We start from the raw sequence: 25211 nt of genomic DNA, 5'->3' as shown, positions 1-25211 counted from the left end.
TTTAATCTTGTACAATAAATTGGTAAATAGCATAAAGCATAGATGTGGTGGTGATTGTTGATCGTTGCATTAATTCCTCATAAATTTGAGATCCATCTCAATGTATTGCTCCATAGATGCTACTGCATTGTATTTTTATTTGCTAGTAGTGATTTATTTGACGCACGTATGTATGCATGCATGCATGATTCATTGAATCTGGAACCCTGTGAAACATGTTGGTGCTGGAGTAATATAATTTATATATTATTTTAATGAATTTATTTTATTAATTTAAATATATATTTGTATATGTTGTCACATGATAATATTTAAATTAATAAATAAATATAACAAAATAAATACAGAAAAAAAGAGGAAGAAATCAGATTTATTCTTGAAGATGAAAAATCTTAGTTAAAGATTATGAAAGTTTATTAATCAAGAACATGATTTTTTTTGAATTAAAGTCAAATCAAGAATATGATATATTTTTTCAATCAAGTGAGAATATTACGTTCTTAATGGGAACATATTGTAGATTTGATATGATTATAATTTTTTTTTTATATTAAGTCTATAAAAATAGTTAAAATATTATAATATATCAATTAGGAACGAATCAACAAAGTGAATTTTTTTTCATCTTGTGTGTGAGTAGTGTGAGATCAAATTATTTTTTTGGATGAAATAATATCATCATCCACGTGGGATACGCATGGGTTATTTTCACCTGATGAAATAAATGATCATATCATGTAGACAGAGGTATGAACACTTATTAAGCCAAGCCAAAACAAGTTTGATAATTATCCAAAAAAATTTCTCTTATATTTAATTACCATCTATTTATTTTTCTATCATTAATTTAATCTTTTTATCATTAAAAAGAAATCTGTTAGCTACTCCTCCAACACCATCATGGTTAGCTTCTTCTTCGATTAGCATTTGGTGCAAATGGTTATGTCAAAGTTATTGACCTGTGCATATGAATTATGAATTATGCTGGGGCACATGCGATGTGACTTGGATGGTGTAGTTCATATCATATAGGGGAGGATGGAATATGAACACCTTCACAATAAGAATATCTACTACTACATACCATCGCCACCTTCACCACCTCTTCTCAAGTCTCTTTCTACATCTCCTTGGGCCACTAATACTAATCTCTCATCTCTTTTGACTTCAACATCTATATATCTCTTTAACACACACACACACACACATGAGCTTGTACAAATAAAATAACCTACATCATCTGTTGCTTGTGAGCTTGTACAAATAAAATAACCAGAACTGATTTACAAACTACCGATACAGTAAACCCTAAATACCAATCACCAGTACATCATCTGTAAGGTATTTATACTAATATATAACAGATGACTTCGATCAGCTTCAGATTAAAAAAACTAAAACAACATTCGATCCGGTAACCGACATGATCGAGGCATTGATGTTACAAACCAGGATCTTGGTGGTGGTAAAAACGGCCACAAAAAAAGGGGAAAAAGATAATGAGACTTGAAGATGCTATACAACAAAGTTACAAAGATTAGGGCTGCAGCATTCCCACATATCGTGGTCGTCATGCGCTGTCATGAGCCACATGAGGTGTCGATCAATCAGTTGAAATGTGCAGTACGCTCGCTCTGAATCAATTACCTGATGGTGGCCTTTTGTTAGTCAGTTCAAGATTCAACGTCAAGGGACACTATCAGTGTTGCATGTGCCCTGTTGTATCTGTACCTTTGTTAATGTCGAATGTGAGCTTGCGAGACAATGACTGATGCTGGCCAGGAACAGTAGAATGCTGTGATGAGCGTAGATGATCAGTAACTGTCAGCTCTTACCCAAGCAATTAAATAACAGAAGCATATATCTGAATTAACATCATTCTTATACCATTGGATGGTCGAGATGAAGTTGTGGCATAGCCATACTGGGAACGTTGCAAGGTTGAACCACCCAACTTACATAGTTGTTGGCTTGCCCTTGCAAAACTGGCATGGGGACACCAATTGAGCCTCTCGGGGTGCACCATGTTATATTACCGCTGTTTGCTCCTTGAGATGCAATTGCATGATCAAATAAACCTTGAGAAGGTGTAAATGGTTCCTATATTGCATCAGGGACAACAGACACAGTACAGGGTCACTAGAAAGCTCAAAACATGACTCAGGAAGATCACCAACTCAATCAAGAAAGAAAATTAGGACAAACCTGAGTAGGCATGATAGTGTCCTGAGGAAAAGGTGAGCAACCAGAAGGCTGCAGTGACATTGAATTGCCATAGGATGTGGTGCTCTCCCGATGAAATGATGCAACATGCGAGGGCTCATTAATCATCAACCGATCTGATGCATCATTAGTTTGCCCTATTCAACAAAATGAAGTGTAAATAGGATATGTCAAGTGACACAAGTTAAAATACTGATTACATACTTGCTTTTTCTTTAGTCTGTATTTTCTGGTAGATGGTTCCTGTGTTAACTGCATCATTACGGGATTGAAGCTTCTTCTTCTGTTTCGAATCTTGTCCGTCCCTTGCACGAGCTTTCTTGCTCCTTTTTCTCTTACTTCCTAGTTCGTCCTGTTGAATATTGTCAATGAGTATCACATCATCCTCGGTTTGTCTACTCAATGGAGCCATGTGCAGAACATGTTCAACTTCAGCTATCAACTTATCAAGTTCTTGGTCAAAAATCTGTAGAGCATCTTCAGAAAATGCACTTTTTACAGCAATAGTAATTGCCTTATGGCAAACCCGGGAATACTGCTGCGTCAGAAGATCTTGGCCATCACTTTTAGCTATCAAATGATGTTTCCCAGATACAATCTCGACATTTGCATATTTGCTCCACCTTTTCAGTATATACTGGGAAGGCAAGTGAAGGATGTTGTTATTGTTAAGGACCTTTAGTGCATGCATGCATAAGATGCCCATACTCTCAAACTTTCTACAGCTGCATGACACTGTTAAATTTGATGGTTTAAGTTCAACGATCCCAAAAGAGTGCTTTCCAGGAAGGGCAACTTTGAAGGTGTACACTGTGCCATCTATTCCTATTGGTTCGCAAAGACAAGAAAGTTGGCTCTTAAACTCATCTTCAAATTCATTGTACATGAGCCTCGTATACGATTCTGCTGCTTCATTTAGCATAGGCATGTCAACCAGCAAAACTGGTTTGGTTTGTCTTGATTTATAATCCTCATATAGTTCCTTCTCACGAAATCGGTTCAATGACTTGTGATACTGCTCTAAAAATTTTGAAAGAGGCAACTTCCTATTGAAGTGCTTCTTGAAGTGATTCTTCATGCTCTCACTCCACTGCATTGTTGTCATGAAAGCAGAAAATGAGTTCTTATTATAAACCAATGCCCATCTTTCTCGAGCTGCATACACATCTTCTAACCAGGAGTTACCAGCTAGATCATATTTGTGAATCAACCTAATCCATTTGGAGCAGAACTCCTCTTCAGAACCCTCTTCATGTATGCAGTCTTTAAAATCCTTCTGAAAGTTGGTGTCATTACTATAAACATGAGAAATATGTACAGTGGAGGTCTGAATTATATGCCATAAGCAAAAACGATGACATGTCTCAGGTAACGTCATACTAATTGCCCTTGATAATGCTGGACAATTGTCTGTCAAAATAGTTTGTGGTTGTAGTCCTGACATTGCAACCATGAAGGTTCTAAATAACCAAACAAATGATTCTGTGGTCTCATCTAACAAAATTGCAGCACCAAATAAAACAATTTGCCTATGATGATTGATACCAATGAATGGTGCAAATGGTACCTCACTCTTGTTTGGACGATAAGTTGTATCAAATAAGACCACATCACCAAAATAGGTGTAATCAATTATCGATCGAGAATCTGCCCAAAAGAAGTTGGTCACTTGCTCCCTATCATCAAGCTGTATAGCGTAGAAAAATGAGGGATCCTCTAGCTGCTTAGCTTTCAAGAATTCTAAAAGAACTTGAGCATCTCCCTTCTCAAGTTCTCTCATCCTGTTAGTGTGAAGATAGCTACTTTGATCCTTCAAGAGAAACCCAATGGATTCAGCATCATGAGCGTCTTCTGCAGGAAATTCAAGAGGTTGTGCTGGCTTTTCCACAGCATCACTTACTCCATCATGTTGTGATTGCACTATCCTCCTATGAGACCTTAACAAGTGTGCTTTGTGTGGTCGTACAAGTGGATGATTGTGCTCATAAATGATTTTACTTACAACCCATATACCATCACGACTCACCTTATATTCAATGCGGGCCATACAATTGGTTCTCACAACATCACGTGGTTTTTTCGTCACATGTGTAGAATGCCTCTGACGAGCACCTTCATTGCTACACAAGAAGACTCTGTTCCGTACAGTCCCATCTTTTCTTCGACCAAGGTGACCCTTTCGGACACTAAAACCTTTTCTTTGAGCATAATTGTTGTAAAACATATAAGCTTGGTCTTCGGAATGAAACACCATACCAACCTCTGGCTCCATTTGTGAATTTATAGTTGTCTTCTGAACAAGTGCTTTGTCCCCAATACCGGTATATCTTGTGCTAGGACCGACCTGGCCATCTTTTGAAGGTTGAGATTCCTTTCCCACATCCTCGATAGAAGCAGGCCCCTCTGTGATTGAATCTACCCCTGCATTGTCTTTGTCTTTCTCACTAAAAGAAGCTTCAATTGTTTCAACAGATTCACTATTCGAAGAAGAATTAGATAATTCCATTTCTGGAAGGAAAACAGCGAATTGGTGTAAAAGAAATGTCATAGTTAAACCACTAAAAGGATAAGAGATAATCAATGTTTTGATGAGTAAGCTAGTACCATATATCATTCAGAACTTGAGATTACATAATGTGCCTGACACTTGATGGTAAATATTTGAAGCACTTCAAGAATGTCTCATAATGTGTAACATCAATGTTAACCCGTAAGCTCAGCATGATACAAGAATCATATATGTAACTACTTGTCACTAAACAAATAAATATTCATGAATGTGATCACTACTTATGCTACTATCATTGGCAACAACATAGATCTATCTATGAGAAAGAAAAAGGAAAATATATATCCATCTAAATATCAAGATCACTTCTATATTAAATTTTTAGATTCCTTGTAATAATCAGATACTCAACCTACATAGCTCAAAAAGCCTTATAAGTTTCTCACAATTTTTGTCCTTCTAGTGTAGATAGTACTCCACGTTCACATAATGCTTCAAAAACCTCTTTGGTTAAATCATCCAAATTTAGGCCTGTTACTATTATCTTTCTCAAGGGTTTATAATTATTGAACTTTTGTGACCGTTACTTCAGCTATACCTTTATCCTTTTCTTTTCAATTTGCACTTTGTATGTTCTATTTAGTTATACTCGCAACACCCCTAGCTTCCAATGCTATCTCTCCATAACTCCAATTTAGAGTTTATCCAACTGATACAATTGAAGCAATATTAGCAAACGATATGTTCCCTGTGATGTCGACTTGAATATGCCAGTGCAAACAGGTCAAGATTCAAGATTGACCCTATGTGTAATCTGGGAGTGATAGGGAACTTATTGTTCTTGTACTAGTAATTGCTCCATTATATGCATTTTTTTATCACATCACTGTCTCAGTATTAAGTTCCTTACCAGGAATAATATGCAAGTATTTTGCCTTTTCTTCATGCTTTTCATCTTAGTTAGTAGAGAAATCACCCTACCAAACCTTCTTGGTTCAGAGCTAATTAACTTTCTAAGTATATATTTTATAGCGTTTTCTTTGCATAAGCACTCATCCCAAAGTCACACCATTGCAGTTCATTATCAAAATAGTTTTCATCCACTCATCATGCATCTTTTTTCTTGTTTCTGAACTTGTCAAATAAACTTAATCTCCTAAGCTGTTCGACATTTCAAAAAGAGGACATCATCTTCTACACCTTTACCTATTCAAGTCTATATTGAGGTACTTTTTCATTGTTTACCATATTTTTCATAAACCTACAATTTTCTTTCATGACATTATAACTCCAAATCCTGATTAGTCACAAGATTTTCAAGAATTTTTCTAAACATGGCAACTCCATGTTTCCCGACTCCAAGTCCTTTTTTTTTAAACCTTTTTAGTAACTTTATGCATCTCTTTCTCCCCATCTTAGGATACTACTGAAAGTCTGAAACTTCTCGCCATTCTTGTATTTCTATGAAACACAGCAAATTTAACTCTACTTCCTTGAAGATACACCGCAATCACTAGATTCCAAGAGATTTATTTCCTTTTACTGTAATACTTCCATTGCAATTGGTAACTTTCACCCAAATTCCACATTCCTTCCATTGCCATTCTATTTCTAAATTAAATTAAATATTTAATTTATTGAATTCCCTATTCATTTATATGATTAAAATTTATTTTTTAATTTCACTTTCTTATATAACAAAACAATTAATATATGCAGTGAAGCATTTTCTGGCTGAAATGACAAACTTTTGCATTAAACTCTATATACTCTCCAAATGAGAAAATATTTTTGTGTTGACAACTTGTTTTGCTCCTGTATGTATTTGGACCATGGAATCAAATAAATATCATTCCCAGCCCGAGGACTGGTACTGGACCATACATTCCGGTACTGGTTAATATCATCATCTTATTATTCCTTTTTGTGACACCAGACACTACAAGTTGGTGTACAACAATATACCGGTAATGTACCAGTACGATGAAGTACCAAAACTAGTACCCGACCAAAATTTAAATCCTTGATTTAGACATTTATTTCATTTCATGCATTGAATATGACAAAAATCTAAAATTACATCTGTATTTTGTTCTCTGTATATGTACCATGTACCCTCTCATATTCTCTAGAATCCATATTGCCACTTAAATCTGCTTCTGTTGAAAGACTTTCATTGGTTGGTTTGATTATCTCATCCAAACCTCTACAGAATTTCCAGTTGATAAAAGATAATCCTATTTGAGAAGTATAAGCACTTACAACAATAAATATATTTTTCCAAGAACAAATATCAGAAGCTATTCCAGTACAGATTCTCTTAACCTCTACATATTTTCTTAGCCCTTATTACAACAATGGTGGCTCATTCTGATATCTTTTTATAAAAGAGATCACATCTGTCAATTTCCATAGATATAGAAACATGCACCTGCCGATATTATATCTTTTAGGCAAAGTACATAAAATATCCTTCCATACATCTAGAATATGCATCTACCAGCATTATTTTCTTTAAGCAAAGGACGAAAAGGTATCCTTCCATTATAATGCTATTAACTACAATACTTCGAGGGGAACTCCTACATTTAAATTCCTTAGTCTAAACTTATGTTGTTGGACAAAATTCTTTAATCTCATTTCTCCAAAATAAGGCTAGAACCCTTGCTCATTTATGACTGTGTCAATGCCAATACAAATTGTCACTTTCAGGGGCATCTAAGCCCACTCCATTATTCTCTTTGAAGAATTCAGGTGCTGTACATGTGATGATGTACTGCATCCCAGAAATGACTCAATCACAATGTTTATTTCACAGAGATCTCTTTTATCATTGTTGTAGCAAAGCTTTATGCCAGCTGTTAGCTATTTGTCACAATCTTTCTCCTTCCTCTGATTTTAGGACAGATGTAACTTTATGTATGCATGGCCAAAGTTGCTTAAAATATTAACAAATTTGTTTGTTCACTCCTTTTCTAGAATAATCCAAAACATGGATTGCAGTTTCATTTGTAAAATGAAAGTTGAAGCAACTAAAATCCGTTTTCAGTGCAGGTTGACATGAATACAATATCAAGAGTTTCTATGCAATTTGTAGGAATTTTGATCAATAACACAGTTTTGGTCATTTCTTCTAAAACCAACAGATTTTGTCTAGTTCATAGAGAAACCAATCTATAAAGAATTAAGTGCACCATTGAGCTAGCCAAAAAGCTGCCTCACTCCCCATAGTGTCTCACGTATCTTGGAAGTTATTTCCTTCCTGATTAAATTTTCTCCCCAAGATCAAAGAAATTCATAAATTTTACTCAGCTCACTTTACGTTCTTGATGTTCTGTTTTAGTGAAGAGAGAGAGAGAGAGAGAGGTTTGAAGTATCAAATTTTGATTTTCCTCCTAAAACATTCTTTCCTGTGTTTGCTTTGTCGAATCTTTTGTGTTCATGAAAGTGAGATGAGCTCTTGGAGATACATACATTTCATTACTTTTCTAAATGATAAAGCTATAAGTGTCTGGATATAGTGTTACCTCAGTCATGGGGTAAGTTAAAGGAGTTCACGTGTGACAGATCCTTTAATATATGCTACACATGATAGCATCAATTTTGCACATATTAAAGGAAATGTTCCATGCAACTTATGTCAATATTGCAAGCAAACATGCTGCACAATGATCATGTTGGCAGGTCGCTATAAAATCCTTTCAGAAGACCCTTGTAATACTAATTCTTGAGATCCTAACTAGTTGTGATATGTTAGTTTTCAGTGTACACTTTCTAGTTTTCTTGCTTTTGCCATTTGTGATCTGCTTTTTTTTTTTTTTTTTTTTTTTTTCTAATTTATAGTTTTTGTTAGTTGTTTACCAAGCCCAAAACCAAAATCCTAGAAAATTAACCATTAGTGTTGAACCTGTCAAAGTGTTTCACACAAAACTATTAGTCACCTAACCAAATTCACTGAACATGTCCCGATAAAATCCCAGCTGTGTAATTACTACCAATATATGCAACATACATGTATAAGCAACTCTCTTGATTACAAAACCAGATATTGTAGCAAGTGATCACTCGATATAGGCAACCCATGAGTAGAACAATCAACTAACCAAAATATGCATGACTGTCGCTTACAAAATAAAGAGCTTGATAAATATTCATTGCTGAGAATACCCGACAAATGCCAAGATAAATTAAAACCACTTATAGACCTGTCATGACCATTGTCACCTTAAAAAGGTTCAGAGACTTAGGGGATTCACTAGGGTATTAACAAAAAGCAAGATCAAATCTTCCAGCAGAAAATCTAATAACTAATTTTATTCTTTGTCGAGATCAAAATGTGATACATACATAAATAAGAAGCCAAGAAATTGTTAGTTAGTTCCTAGCACAAAAAGAGGTAATACTAAGCCACTGAAGCTGTTTGCAGAAGTTAATGGCTAAGGATCCTAAACTTCAAGAAGACTACATATGAGGGAAAAAAGTAACTTCTGAGAAACAATCACAAGGAGTAACATAATGCAGTACTCCTGACAGCTAAGCTAATTACTGAGCAGATGAAACTAAACACTTGACAATGTAATGATAAACATCAAAGACCAATATCACAGTTTTATGGAAGCCAACTATAACTGATCCTCCTCGGTTAGGGAGTTCGAGAATTCAGAAACTTGTGTCAGCAAACCGTAAAAAGATAAAAAGGGGGTCTTACGACCAAGCAAAATCAGGTCTGATACTACTGTCTAGCATAATCTGTTTGTTGGCCATACAAGACACAATATAGGCGAATTGAAATTCTCATATTCTAATAAATGCAGGGAAAAGTTCGATCAAGTTCCAAGCAATCAGAGAAACGAACCAAAAATTGGGTAAGTAAGGATTATGAATCCAGACCTAACAGTTTAGGTATTGGAGAAGAAAAAGATAGCTTCTTTGACAATATAATCCAACGAGACAACCATCCTGGCGATTACGAGCATCCCTAAAATTGAGAAAATAAAAAAAATAGGGGAAAAACATCAAATCACCTAAAGCGTCGAACGGAGAACAGATTGAACACCGGAAACTTGAGGGGCCGATCGCCGGCGGATCAATTTAGGGTTCCCAGCGCCGGAGAAGGGGAGGGCGGAGCGAACTCCTAAGCGAGAGTCCGTATAGAACTATGCGTGAGGGTAACGAGGTCGATCGAAACCCTATCCTTTGATGCACATACATATCAGTATGGGATATCTCGAATCCACCGTCCATTTACTCCTCTCGTTGATTTGAGCCATTCGATTTAGCATCTTTCTTTTGTTCGACGATGTCGAACGCATATGGATGCGACCGCAGTACGTAAGTCCTCTTTGATGAAGAAGGCGGATTCCAATATCTGAATGATCCAGATCCGGATCCGAAATCCGAAATCCGTTAAAACATCTCTCGGCGTCGTTTTTGGCTTCGCGAAGAGTTGTGAGCGTAGTAGGTATCGCGGGGGCGGGGATCGCGAACAACGGCGGCGAGCCTCCGACCGCTCCATAGCCGGACCGATGGCGCGACGCACGGTTTAGCTGCTCCTTCAGTTTGAGTTGTGTTGTTTGAAACCCTTGGAATCTGCTCTTGCGAACATCTCTTGATGGTGCTTTCGAATTATTCGCTTCTGGTTTCCGGGTGGGCGTCGCATTTAATAGATGTCCACGATTGTTGTGTTAGTTGTTTCTTTTCGTGGTATTTGTGCATTGAATTCGTCTCTCAGTTATGTTGTGCCGATCGTTTCGATAGTGTGAAAACTCGGTGCTTTTTCCCGAGTAAGATGGATCCTGTTTTGTATGGGTTTCTTTTAGATCTTTGTGTTTCTTTGGAAGTTTCCTTAAAATTTCATGAATGTTAATGAATTATAAGTGCATAAGAGATCTGTGGCTTCTGTTCTTTCTCACGATGCTTGAAATGCAGATATGCAACTAACGGAATTTTCAGATGATTAGTTCAATGAGGAAAAAAGTGCAATTTTGCTAAACTTCGAAAGGTATCGACGTAAGATAGTTTTCTTGATACCCAGTTCAAACCATGGGTGTAGGATTCATCTTGAATCTGCTATGAACGCTTTCATGACAGTGTCACCAGATGGAAATGCCGTTAGGGACTAGGGAAACGGTGGGATAAGGTATATGTAAGTAAGAGGGGCAACATGCATATATATAGTATGCACAACATGTTTTCTTGGAGCATACCACTAAATTTTGGTTTCAACTAAATACTAAGGAATAAGGTTGAAGGAAATATATTATTCGAAGAAGATACTTGTGGAGGCTGTTTCAAAGATTCAATGTACGAATTAAGATCAATTCTTTGATTATGTTAAGCCAGAACTGGTATCTTATTGAATAGTTTTGTCGACCAGAAAACATTATGCAGAATTGAACTTTCTTAGAGGACTTGGTTAGAAGAACTGAAGAAGGACAAATAAACTCTAAAAGAAGGCTTGTATCAATCTGATTAAGAGTTTTCTTTTTTCTATTTTCACATTGGAAAAATTATGATGTAAAACTAAAAGTCTCCTTTCGCTGTTCTCTTCTCTGAATACAAGTTAAGGCAGCTTTTATGGATCGTCTCCATTTTTGGTTAAGAGGAAGCGTTTTAGTGCCTTTGTGGACCATCACATAACTTTGCCTACAATGATTTAAATAAAAATATCCCAAAGCATCCATGGAATATTTAATGGGTACAAGGTTGCATATGTATATACAAACAAGGAATGCCATTTTGTGTACTGGACCCGTAGACAAAGAAAAATAATGAAACAAACAAGTGGATTTTATGAAAGCACACTCAATTTACAAAATTGTAATTTTAGCAAAGGAAAACACATGTAGAGCAATTATACAAATACCATACTTGGGAGAGAGAGACACTGATGTTCTTTTCTATTAGCTCAGTTGATTGTTGAGGTTGTTCTGGTGACACTAGATCCTAGATAGTTGGGCATTGGTTGATTGTGTAAAGATAGGGATAGTACTGACATGTTTTATGACCTCTGGGGCTTTAAGGGTTATGCACCAAGTAGTTTAGATAGGATGGTAGGAAGAGAGTAGAATAAGAGAGAATATTTTAGATTAACTAGATGTCCTCTGATTTCACCTTGGTGGAAGAATATGGATTCACACTATTTACACAAATTTTAGGGAAAGCGAGCTTTTCATTTTGTTCTACAATATATCTGATTACCTTTTTTTCACCTTTTTTATAGAATCCTCAGGTGTAGGAAGAAAGAAATAAGAAAAATAAATGATAAGAGTTATATCCCTTTAGTCAAGACTAATCAATCATCCTATTTTCTTGGGAAGATGCACTTTTAAATTTGATTGGCATATAATCTACCCTATTCTACAAAATATTCGACCGACATTGATTTTCCTCTTTGCAGAGAATCTTCAATCAATCCTAAGTTCTTGTTCTCCTTTCATCTTTTATTATTATTATTATTTTTTCGCTGAGCAATTTAGTTAAGTGTTTTAGAGATAATTAGAACTTTTCAAGTGATTGCGGGTGGACTTCTCATGAAATGATTGCTATTTCATGACAGGGTGAATTTGAATGGTTAACTCAAGTGAAATTTCAAGTGGTTGTTATCAATGGTCACCTGAGTGGTCTTGTGATTAAATCATTAACCCAAGGGGTTTCTAGTTATTCTGAAATGAAGCATGGTGGAAATGAGATAATTTTTTTACTGGGTGTGCATTATTTCTAGTTATTCTGATATGAAGCAAGGTGGAAATGTGATAATTTTTTACTGGGTGTCATTACTGGTTTCATGCACTGAACATTCTTGGATTTAGGTGCTCTGTGCTTGTACACTTCACATTTGAATCCGTAACTTTCTGAACCATTTCCTGAAAGAAGGCAATTATTGCTCGTGAATATTGGAATGGCTCGCATGGTCAGAAGCTGAAGCTACCTTAGGGGTTCTTCCAAAATTTTGCATGAATATCCATGCCTTTATCTCTATTGTTTTTCTTTTTCAATTCGATAACTGGATTTTTTGTTTGGTCCAAATAATCTTGAAAACTAGATTGTGGGCAGATCTTCCCTGACAGCCCATGACTAGGAGTCCTGGGACCTTGTCCAGTGTTGAGCTCTCTTAACTTTTTAATTGTTAATTTTTAATTTTCTTTTGCACATCCTTGATTGAGATGTAGCAAGGATTGAGCTGGCTTCATACATGATCAATTATCTTTTTTCCTTCTGTATTCTTTTTAACTGCACAAAGTTTCTTCTGCATGAACTACTGCCTCTTCCATCTCTTCGAGTTTCAGATACTGTTCTTTTTCACTGGTTGTGTTCTGCTTTTGATTGCATGAGGACTTGATGTGTTAAGTTCTCTTTTTAAGATGCACCAATGTACCAATTTGTTGCTGATATCCGTAGAAGAAAAAGAAACAAGTCTTTTGTTGTGTGATCTTGACATCTTTTCGGCACTTCAAAAGTTTGAACATATATATTAGTAAGATAACAATTTGAGGCCATCATTTTTTTCATCTATTCGGTATGTCCAAGTGACTTTCTAGCATAAGGGCTCATCTATTTTGAAAATTTTACCTAAGCATCAGTTTGTCTGTGTTTTCTCTTACTTATGATCTGCATTCAAAGGGCTAATTATAGATTACTTCATGTAGTTAGACCTTTTTAGTATTTCGATCTCTAGATTAAAAAATTTACATTGGAATCTATATAGTTATGAAAGTGAAACATCTAACTCCACTTATCCTAACGCCATCGGTTTTATTCGACGGAAGTATGAAAAGATGGGTAAAAAGATAATTTCAACGTCTCAATTACGTTTTCGATGGTTGTGGACGACGACGTCGTTGGGGCTGTGGGTGACCGTTGTAGATGAGGAGAGAGAGCGATGGCGAGAGGCGAGACAAAGGGAGAGGAGGAAAAGGACAACGCAGATGTCGACACTTTGGATCTATATCGGCGTCGCTCGACAACTGCGTCGGCGCTAATGCAGATGCAAAGCAGTGAAAGGGCCACTTAGCATCTGCATCGACCCCGACGTAGATGCAGAGTGGCATTGATGCAGATGCCAAGTAGCCCTTCCGCCGCTCTGTATCTGCGTCAGCATCGACACAAATGCTAAGTGGCGCTGATGCAGATGCAGAGCGACGAAAGGGCCACTTGACATCTGCATTAGTGCTGATGTATATGTACAGTGACGCCGTCGTAGATGCAGAACGTTGACACCTATGTCGTCCTCTTCCTCCTCTCCTTTTACCTCACCTTTCGCCACCGCTCTCCCTCCTTATCCATAACAGCCACCCACGACCCCCAACGACATCGTCGTTCGTCTCCATCGAATTGTAATTGGGACGTTAAAATTATCTTTTTGCCCATTGTTTTTGTGCTTCTGTTAGTAAAACCGATAGCGTTAGGATAAATGGAGTTAGATGTTTCACTTTTATAATTATAAAGATTTCAATGTAAATTTTCTAAGTCTAAGGACCGGGACGTTAAAGATGTCTAACTACAAAGGTTAATATGTAATTAGCCCTCATTCAAAACAAAAGAAAAATAAACTCTTGCCTAAGATTATGTTCCTGGTGGAGAAATAAATGGCATGTAGCTTGGTAAAAAAAAAGTGATTAAAGTTTTGAACAATGTTTGACAGTGAGATTTCTCTATGGTGCTAATCTCTGACCTTTGAAATATGACTCTCGAAATGCATGTAAACAAAGCTGGAAGCCGCCCATTTAGGTTATTCTTGTAACATTTTCATCTAGCAAGAATATATTAGGAGTTCTGGAATGAGAGGTAAAGCAGAACACCTCATTCCTTCTTTGGTACTGACCTTTATGTTGAATGACTTGATCCGTGGAGAAGGCCAACGGTATCCTTCTCCAAGAGGTAGGCTTAATATTAGTAACATGTTTCCATCAGGGGCTTGTGAATGAATTCACATAAACAATCATTGTATCTGGTCTGACTTCATTTTTCTGTGGTGCATGTTTTTGACATGTTACTCTGGATATGCATTTCCTGTTCAATGCAGCAGCTGTGATCCATGATGTCCACATCAACTACCTAATGCTTAAAGGGCAGCTGGATGTCAAAAAATCAATTGCTTGCTAATCATATTCAAATGATCTTTTCGTGTCTTCTGAACTCATCCTTTGAAGGGACAATTAACACAAGGAAACTTGCATGAGTCACCAACCCAGCTGAACCTTTCTTCTTGTGCAGGGTGAGCTTTCTTCTCAAAGCTGTTTTCTGATGTTGTGGAAGCTGCAGCAGCCAAATGCCTGACAGCCAACCAGGTTTTGTAGCCTAATTAGTAGCCAGAGGACCACACAGAGAGTTATAACTGGCATCTGCAAGTGCAATTATTGGGTTAGTTTAATGCCTCATTTGATGTGAAAAGTACCCTGCCTGCTACTTGATTCAATTTGAGTCTTCATCAATACTTGTTCAGTTGCCTGAGCTGTAGTCATGCTGTTCATAAGTCAGAGAGAAGGATGTACAAGCAATCATCCATTTTTGCATATTTGAGGCATTTGAGTTAAAATTTTGATATTAGTAGCAGAATTACATGCATAATTGAAGCATCATCTTTTAATCATATTAGGTAGGTTCTTAATGTTGTTTTCACATAGTTGTGTATTATACAGTGAATTTGTAGATGTAGAAATTTCATACTTAGAATTAACTTTATATATATGTATAAAGAATATGGTTATGAGATATGGATTGAACATCGACTTGATTAAGTTGGATATTGGTGGAACAAGTGGATCAATCAGTTGGACTGTAAGATTAATAAAGTTTTCTAAAATTAACATATAATTAAATATTATGATAAAAAAAATAAAACATATGATAATATTATTGAGATAATAATGAATATATTTTATGATAAATGACTTAAATATCCATAAGAAAATTCAGATATCTTTGATGGTAGATAAAAAAATATTTTAATATTGAAGAGAGAAGAAAGGACAAGGAGAAAAATAATGGGAGATTGTAGGTCTAATCACCAAAGTTTCACAACAGTAACCTACTTGTGGAATCATAATCTTCATAGCTCTGGTTTGGCAACTGGTTTGGCAATCAACCTGTGGATCCCAAGTTAATGTGTTCATCCCAGACTGTGTTGAGCTTATCCTAGTTTGACTTGTGAATGTGGATTTAAATTACTACATTTTATGATAATATTAATGCACTACTACATTTTATATAATGAACAATATATTCTCTATAATAAATTTAAATTTGGATTACTATATTACGGTATCAGATTATATAATAGGATATCAATTTTTTAGTTGGTACCGGATGATGTAGGTCGATGTATCGCCCGATATAAAGATACCATCATACCATATCGACATGATAAATTATTGAAATAGGTATCTATTTTTTTCCTTGTTTAAACCAAATTAAAATGTATTATGTCAACATCATCGATAATAATAAAAGAATAAAGAGCAAAGGAGGGGGACTAATCTAGTAACTTGCAAGGTGCATGCAAAATGTGTGGCCTTCTCTTGTTTCAGTTGTATGAATTCAAGCCTATTTATAGCTGTGGTGTAGGAATTCAAGCCTCTTTCATTTGGTGCAATCATTCACTAATTTGCAACCACAGCTGCCAATGGCCACCAGACACTAATTCTCCACAAACAATGCATGGAAAGCCAAAAAAGAAAGAACCAAAAGAGCAAATGCAAACACATAGGAAGATTAGATTTATTGTTTAGATCAACCTAATATTCGTTTAATTATCAGAATGTAATCTTAATCTATTCATAAGGTTGGTATGAGTCTTCGGAATTAGTTTTCAGAAGCAATTTTGTTCTGCTTAACATCTAGAATTGATGAAGTGCTGTGTGCACAGTAAAATGATCTGTTGTTAGCATCTAATGCACACACATATATATATTTTTTGTATACAATGTAAGCCAAGAAAATATAATTTGGGGATATATAACAATTTTATAATTGATAGTTCACATTTTATGTGGGATTAATATAATCATAGTATCATAGTGAAACTAACAGTGCTTCAATATGTTACCTTATAGAATGTATATTTATTACATATACACTAGCTTTCAATGAAACCTTACACCCTTGTTCTTATAGTGGAACATTTGCATTGGCCTATATATAGTCTATTATTCTCACTACCTTCTCAGATAAATACATTGCTGTTGTCCCATCTCTCTCTCTCTCTCTCTCTCTCTCTGCGACTGAGGAGGAGGAAGAGACGATGGGTGCGTTTGATCACCTCTCGGATTTTTGCAGTGTCACAGAGACAAGGAGAGCATTGCAAATAAGGAAAAGGAAGCCGCTACAGGTGGAGAACACAGTACCATGGCAGCAAGCAGTTCTTTTCTGTATTCTAGTCTGCCTCAGGAGAAGAAGAGGATAGAATAAGCTCTTCTCTTTCGCTACTTGTTCAGTGTACTCCGACTTGTTCTCACCATCAGCTTCTTTGTTTTCTTGGCCTGTGTTGGGTCAATCATCAGACTGTCGATCTGAAGGTGAAGATGGACTGTGATGGCTGTGAAAGGAGAGTAAAGCACGCTGTGAGCTCAATCAGAGGTACAATCGACACACCTCACTTGATTTCCTATCGTTTCTTGGATCGTCAGTTGGAGATTTGTCCTTGGATCCTGCACTCATCTTTAGATCATGCTAAAAGCTTGCACAGAAGAGAGTGAACTCCATTCAATCGGATGTATATGGATCGCTGTTTCTGGTAGGAGCACTGACATACATCATCGAAACTGGTGGTCAGGTGTGACGAACGTGAACGTGAACCGAAAGCAGAGCAGGGTGACGGTCACCGGCCACATCGAGGCAAAGGAAGTGGTGAGGAAGATAAAGAGCACCGGAAAGAGGGCGGAGGCTTGGCCTTACGTCCCCTACAGCTTGGTTGCGTATCCTTACGTCGCCGGCGCCTACGACAAGAAGGCCCCAGCAGGCTTCGTTCGGAACGTGGCGCAGGCGGTGGCGAGCCCCAGTGCGCCGGAGGAGAAGATCTCGTCGCTCTTCAGCGAAGAGAACCCGAACGCATGCACTGTGATGTGAATGAACTCACGTACTGTTGTTATCTTCTTGGATTAGTATGCACGTAAATAGGGATGCAGGTATGTATATATCCATGCGTACGTATGTAGACCACATATCGTATCTCTGCATTAACTGTTAGGATGATTTGATGTGAGGAGAACCCATGCATGCATGTCTCTCTTCGTATTATAATAGTATGATCACCTTTTGCTATTTGTTGAAATGAAATTAATTGAAATATAAAATTAATTGAAATATTACATTTATGATTAAAAATTAAATCCATTTTAGATGTGCTTATTAGTATAATCTCGGGTTTACTCACTCACTACATTAATATAGAAAAATAAAAGATTTGAGTTTAATGTGTTAAGTATAATCCAATTCTTAATTGTTAAATTATACTATTACTTTATTTGAGTATTTGGTAACTTAAAAATATTAATAATTAAACTATCATGACAATCAAGAGGTCAATCGACTACGATAACCGAGTCAAATTTGAATTAGTAAGTAATTAGATCCACCCAAACATAAAACCATGATCCATAATTGTACCCAAAAAAATTATTATTGTGCCCAAAAAGTAATTAGTCATTCCATAATTGTACCCAAAAAAAATTATTATTTGACTAGCAGAATGAGCCTTAATTGGACTTCTTATCTTTCCTCAATTTTAATTCTTGATCACATGGATTCTTGTGTAAGTTATATACCAATGGATGTCAAGTCCACATCATTGAGGGAAGTGGATGTGAAGACATGGTTTCACTGGTGGGAAGTGACTGGAGGAAGAAGAAGAACTTGATGCATAGAGTGGCATCTCTCCCAACTAGTCTTCCTTGTGATGATGGCACTGTGTAATATTGATTTTGCCACCAGAGAGTTGCTGAAGGAATGATTTCAGACAAGCAAATGCCTGCTTTATTCTATATTCCTTTTTGCCAAAGTTGAACATTTCAAGTAAGTCTCTCTCTCTCTCTCTCTCTCTTTCTCTTATCTCAGGACATTCTGGATTTGTTATAGGAAGTCAAGATTTCTGGTCACTTCGGAAATTGGAGGAAGATATGCAAGAATTTGCCTTTATTTTGATCTTTCATTCCTGTCTGGGAGAGGAACTTAATCCGATTCTGAAAATTTCCATCTTTATAGCTTCAAGAAAATAGAAAGATACTTCCATCTCTAAAACCCTTCTAGTAGGAGCACACTTTTATTCCAATCATTTCCTAATAGTTCGATACTTATGGTTATCACATTTAAATTGGACAATAAAAATACCACAGGTTTCAATTCAATTTAATTTATTTTTTGGTTAAAGAGCATGAACAAAAAGAGAATGTTTAGACCAGTTAATATTCAAGAACTTGCAGTCAGAAGCTGGTCAGATCTGTTCAAGCAAGCAGAGTTTACATATCCAATATGATACAGAGAACCATTCCTTTGAGCAATGATTGTTTTCTTCATCTGTTCATGGGATCACAGTGCAAGCCTCACCAAAGGATCAGCTTCCTCAGCTGAAGAAGCTTGTCAGGAATAGAACAAATCAAACAGGAAGAGTTCATGCATGCTTCCAAAGTGTAATCAGTATCCTGTGATAATATATCACTGATCTTGTTTTCAAGAAGAACAAGAGTTGGATCAAAGGAATTCTTTTCTTCTTAAAAAATTCTCATCAAACATATTTTTTAAGACAATGATTGTTATAAAAATTATAATCATATTATTGTTATATAAAAATTTAAAATTAAGTAACAATAGATCAAATTTAAGATGTATATATTTTGATATGATTCAGAATATTTTTTTTTAATGTACATAATTTATGATTGTCGGATCCGAAGAAGACGGTAAGTAATAGAGAATAAATAGAGCCTTTTTTTTTTTTTTTTTTTTCTGATGTACATAATTTAGTATCTCTTTTGTATATAATCATTAGGATACTCTATTTATTTATAAGTAAGAATAGAAAAATTATAATAAGTAATTATGAAAGTTTTTCTCATCAATGTTATCCCCAATAAAAATAATCCAATCAAGATTATAATATACCTTATTCAATCAAATATGATTACATAATATAATATTCTTCCACTTAGTACATTAATTAATAAGATATAAATAAATATAAAATCATAGTAAATAAAATAAAAAATTATTTAAATATAAATTTTTAATTATATTTTAAAAAATTTAAAAAGTATTTTATATGACCATGAATCTTATAAACAAGTCAATAAGTCTAATAAATATAATAATAATATATTAATTTCGACTATCAGTATGAGTCATAGAGATTGTTTGTCATTAATATTATGTTTTCTTTTATATATCATGACATTATTATTATTTTCAGTATAGTTCATAATGACTTATGTAATTTGTTTGGTTAAGAAAATTTTATTATTATATTTAATCATTATATATATGATAATAAAAATAAATAATTTTAATTATGTAAACAAAAAATCAATTATGATACCAACTTAAATATGCATCATAATATTTTGTATGGATTACTCAAATTTTACTATCATAAAGCTTAATTAGTGACCTTGAAGCATATCATAAAATTAACATATATTTTTGATAATATAATTTACATTATATAATTCTTGAAAATTTACCCAGTAGCTAATATAAAGATAAATCTGTAGACTTCTCATTATTGAAGCAATTTGCGAATCAACATATGAAAATTATATCATTTCAAATTGATTTGATCGGGGGAATATAATCATTTGTCTTTTACATATATCTTATTATTTTATTTATAATAATCCAATAGTCAATTTATGGATAACTTTATATTTACTTAGTATTCCTTATGACAAAACTAATATATGCAGTGGTATAGATATAAGCATATAATTAACTTTCAACTATACATTAATAAGAAATATTTTTTATTTGATTCTTTTTTAGATTATTTTTAGAACATTTGTTTTGAATAAAATTTTCACATATTACTTGGTAATATATGTATTATTAGCTGAACAAAGTTGTATACTAAATCTCTCCAAGATTCAATCAATATATCGATTTTCGGATAATATTGACAATCTTTTAGATCTATATTTAAATATATTAATGTTAATAATATAAGCTATTTCATTCATATCAATCATTTTAAAATTTTTGATAAGAAATATATTAGTCTTATGCAATAAAGCAATATTATTATTAGTAAGCAAAGACCTTCAAATATAAATATTATTTTTATTGGCCTTCAAATATAAACATTGATCAATAATATATATATATATATATATATAATCTGAAGAAAGTAATGATGTCATGAAACTTTAAATACTATTGTTTAAAAGTTTGTTTAAGGTCATAAATAAATTTCTTAAGTTTATAATCTAAATTTTTTTATTTTTCTTTTCTACTAATCCTTATGTTTGTTCCATATAAATTTTCTCATTTTTATTTTTATTTAAAAAATTAATTTTCACATTTATATAATGTAACTTAAGATCATAATAAGTTACTAATGTTAGGATTATTCTTATGAATTTATTTAAAAATTAAAAAAAATATCTTGCTATAGTCGATATCATCTTTATGAGTAAAACATTTAGTCACAAGTATAACTTTATACCATTCAATATTATTCTTTGAGTCATATTTAATTTTAATGATCAATTTACAATCAACACTTTTATAATTATTTGATAACTTGATAATTTTTCAAACATTACTTTGATCTATTAATCTTAACTATTCTTTCATTATATCACATCACTTCATTTTCATTATATCACATCACTTCATAAGATCATTACTTTTAAAAGATTCTCTTAATTTCTATAATCATAAAAAATAATATCTTTTTTTTCTGATTTTTGTGCATGTATCATGTAATCGTAAAAAACAATAAATCTTCTTTCTCCTTGAGATTCTTTTCAAGGTTTTTGATTCTTGTATCACAATTTTTTACATATATCACATAATTATCAAACAGTACAAGTTGAAAGTAGTGCATACATGCTTTCGAGGTGTAATCAGTACACTGTAGATGATGTAATCATCAATCTTGTTCTTGAGCGCTAATGAGAAAGGCTGAGATCGACTGAATTCTCTTCCTCCCCCACTTTGTTCATCTCCTTCTGATCTCTTCTTTCTTCCTCTTTCAAAGCACTCGATGCTGTGTCCACCACGGTACCGGGTTTCTCCCAGCCCTTGAAGTCCTCCAACTTGAAGGTCGGTCGCCATAGCGGCGACGCAGCCTTCTTCTGCCGCTTGCTTTCATCTGTTCTGATGAGATCTCTCATGGCTCTGATGCTTCCAACCAACGAATAAAACTTCTCCATCTCTTGTTGTTGCTCATCTGCTTCAGTAGTAGTTGAGGTTGGAGTCGGTGATGTGGCTGGCGATGGCCTCTTTCTTCTGCCACTTCCTTTCTCCATTGCCTCGACTAAGAAATCTAAAGATCAGGGGAAGAAAGGGTTGTTGTTGGAATGCTCTATCTCTTCGTAGGACTAAGGATGGATAGTGGAAGCAGTGAACATATAAAAGAGAGGCCACTTCCAGAATTCCAAGCAAGTAGAAGCTCCGAAAAAGAAAGGCTGGTAGATTCCAGTGATGCCTTTTAATTTTCTTTTCTTTTAATTTATTTTTTATTTTAGAAAATAGCAATCGGAATCTCTTTCTACATCTTATGTACACATCAATATGCATTATTGAGGAGCTACAACATTGTGCTCTAAATTACAGCAGCCAAATACTATTCCTGAAGCTGCCAGTTTCTGTATTCATGTCATCATTGTTCTCATTTTAGTAGCATGTCAGTAATCAGATACAGATATGCAAAACATGTAGCCATGCTGAATTCATGGAGGTTATACATTCAAATACATCTGTCATACCTGAGTTTATTCCATATGGAATAAGATTATAAATTGAGAGAGAGAGAGAGAGAGAGAGAGAGTCAACACAAGGGTTCTTAGTGGGTCATTCTTTTTGCTATGGAGTGTGCTGTTCTTCAGTAGATTTAGGTAGGAGTTGTCATGTTGTTGGAAACATGATATATGCACTGTGATGTCATCCATCTGACAATCTCCTTCTCAAGGGAACACTCCATGATCCACTTGGTGGACCATTTAATCATTCAACACCACATCAAGAATATATATGTAATGTTATATATCAATATTGTTCTGGAACAACCAAGATTGATTAGTTTCCTTGCAGAGAGTTGACAGCCACAGCTAAGGCTCACATTTGATTGGCCACTTTCTACACTTGTCATTAAATCTACTATCCAATATATCTTATATCAGGTCTTGGCAAAATTTGTGATCCTCCTATGAATCAATTCTTATATTAGAATGCTTGCAGCCCTCAAACTAAAAAAGCTTTTCTTTCTGCATTATCATAAAACTAAACTAGATTAATTTAGCTTGAGGCTACTTCTAATGCTAGTGAGATGAGAAAGTTGGATATTATTAGCTCCAATTGTAATGCTAGAGCAGGAGCTGCTACATTAACATGCAGTAATATATAATTTTAGTTCATTGGACACTTAACTTTACTTGACTATCCTGTAAAAGAGGCTCACTGTTTCAGTCAATTCTTATTCCAAAGTTTTAAATTATAGTTGAAATAGTTATTTTTATTTTCACCTCTCTCCCAAAGCTACAGTGAACACATCAGAATATTTCAGCTCCAAAATTAATTCATTAAGAATTGAAAACCTCTTAAAATAATTTTTTTATATTAACATTCTTAGTTTTGATTACAAGATTAACTTTTCAAATATTGAGAAAACCTCATCCGACAAATTTAAGGTTTTAACTTGTCCGATGAATCTCGTCTTTGTCACTTATCCTTTTCTAAAAAAATAAAAAATAAAAAAATAAAGTTTTCCTACTTAAAAAATACTGCAACTAGAAAAAATAAAAATAAAGATAAAAAAGACTATACTTGCTAAGATAATGTAGTCTACCCTTATCCTTGTGTTAGATGTCATATCAGGATGGAGTCAGCTTTTCAGATTTATTGATGCGTGTTGCTTTTAATTACAATGATCAGTGACAGTAGATTTTGCAGTGTTCCTTTTCAACCTTTTTCCTTCCTCCAATCATCAAACCCAACTGAGTATTCTTCATTATCTCTTCCTGCAGGCTCTCAATTCTTTCCATGGATCTACCAAGTGCTGTGCTGCTTTCTACATGTAATGTGGACTTCTGGTGATTGGAACTTTTTGTCCAACAAGGTTGTATTCATTTCTTTCTTGGCTTCAATTTGTTCCTGTAGTTGGATGCCTGGTCCTTGTAAAGGGACCAGGTTAATAGTGCTATCGAAACCTCTATCTTATTAAAACTATCTAACCAAGCTTATTTTGGATTTGGCTGCCATCTAATGATGCTAATATGTAACTATGGATCATCTTAAACTAGCATGAAAGTGCAGTCTAGAACTCAGATTTTGTTGTTGATTCTACTCATAATTTTTAGCACAAGTTGTTTTCATAACGATTAAGGGATATCATAATAATATTATCGGAGTAACGGAGGAGAAGAAAAAAAAAGAAAAATAATATTATGCATCTTGTTGTTTCTAACCAAGATATAATTGCATAATTAATAAAAATGTAGGATCTTTTATTTTGATATCATGTTTGAATCAATCATTATCAATTCAATCTAATAATTGAATTGGTAAATTATATATATATATATATATTATTTTATTTTGATATTTCAAGATCTATGATTTTGTATTTAGATTCAAAAGACTTGTATTGTCCCTCTAATAAGGGATTGGATGTTGAATTTTTTTATTAGTGATAATTCTTTTGCTTGTGTGCTAAAAAAAATAGTTATTCAGATTTCATTATTTCAATCTTCCTCAGAGAGAAAAATGACTGGCTAGTGATGATCAACTTTCTCCCAACTTAACAAAGTAGAGCCTTAAAATCTCCATATCTTTGATTAACTTTAGCCCCCACCTACTAGGACTCCAAAATCACCTCTCTCTCTCTCTCTCTCTCTCTCTCTCAGTATGAAGTGATGACAGTGTTAAGTATGACTTGGTTCTCATGTTATCCAAACTTGATTATATGTATCTTGATATTAATTAGATATATTATGATGTATAACCATGATAATTGTTGTAATAATATCAGAACCATCTTTCAATTTCCTAATTTCAATTGACTTGATGCCATTGGTTATCAGTAGCAGAGATCATTCAATTTAGCATTAATGATAATAATCTATTTGGATTGAAATAACAGCTGATGATAAACCCATACAAACAACTGTTAGAAAGAACCTCACAGAAACCTCTCATGTCATTGCTGTTGTTATTTTGGATACAAAAAATCCTTTTTTTTTTTTTTTTGAAGGATTCAATATACTAAACTGAATGATACAACAAAGCTGAGATCAAAACCATGATGAACAAATTCAAACCATTGAAGATATTG

General features: G+C 34.4%; 2 protein-coding genes and 1 long non-coding RNA gene across 10 annotated transcripts; 2 read left to right on the top strand and 1 right to left on the bottom strand.

Moving 5' to 3' along the window:
* Positions 1-1243: 1243 nt before the first annotated feature.
* Positions 1244-9899, bottom strand: LOC103987316 (protein FAR1-RELATED SEQUENCE 5). Of its 3 annotated transcripts, XM_018829237.2 has the most exons (6): positions 9757-9899; positions 2428-4731; positions 2206-2360; positions 1888-2100; positions 1732-1795; positions 1244-1647 (listed from the first exon to the last, which is right to left on the bottom strand). In XM_018829237.2, exons 2-6 carry the CDS (start codon positions 4727-4729, stop codon positions 1640-1642), a joined length of 2742 nt encoding a protein of 913 aa, XP_018684782.1. In that variant the 5' UTR covers positions 4730-4731; positions 9757-9899; the 3' UTR covers positions 1244-1639. The 3 variants fall into 3 exon arrangements, with proteins under 3 accessions (XP_018684782.1, XP_009403859.1, XP_009403868.1); XM_009405584.3 differs by having other exon boundaries at positions 1244-1795; XM_009405593.3 differs by having other exon boundaries at positions 1244-1795; positions 2206-2339.
* A 284-nt stretch (positions 9900-10183) lies between these two features.
* On the top strand, positions 10184-17994 carry LOC135598394 (heavy metal-associated isoprenylated plant protein 22-like). Of its 6 annotated transcripts, XM_065092114.1 has the most exons (5): positions 10188-10378; positions 14948-15094; positions 17009-17060; positions 17233-17308; positions 17409-17994. In XM_065092114.1, the coding sequence occupies exons 4-5, from the start codon at positions 17254-17256 to the stop codon at positions 17795-17797; spliced, it is 444 nt and encodes a 147-aa protein (XP_064948186.1). In that variant the 5' UTR covers positions 10188-10378; positions 14948-15094; positions 17009-17060; positions 17233-17253; the 3' UTR covers positions 17798-17994. The 6 variants fall into 6 exon arrangements, with proteins under 6 accessions (XP_064948188.1, XP_064948187.1, XP_064948186.1 ...); XM_065092116.1 differs by having other exon boundaries at positions 10184-10272; positions 17009-17308; XM_065092115.1 differs by having other exon boundaries at positions 10187-10295; positions 17009-17308.
* A 3692-nt stretch (positions 17995-21686) lies between these two features.
* On the top strand, positions 21687-24115 carry LOC135598000 (uncharacterized). The gene is made up of 2 exons (XR_010481467.1): positions 21687-22350; positions 23905-24115. It is a non-coding gene; the product is annotated as an uncharacterized LOC135598000 (long non-coding RNA).
* The last annotated feature ends 1096 nt before the right edge of the window (positions 24116-25211 follow it).

This window comes from Musa acuminata, chromosome BXJ2-1, assembly GCF_036884655.1.
Source record: "Musa acuminata AAA Group cultivar baxijiao chromosome BXJ2-1, Cavendish_Baxijiao_AAA, whole genome shotgun sequence".
NCBI lineage: Eukaryota > Viridiplantae > Streptophyta > Magnoliopsida > Zingiberales > Musaceae > Musa > Musa acuminata.
This window is presented reverse-complemented; position numbering and strand designations above follow the sequence as displayed.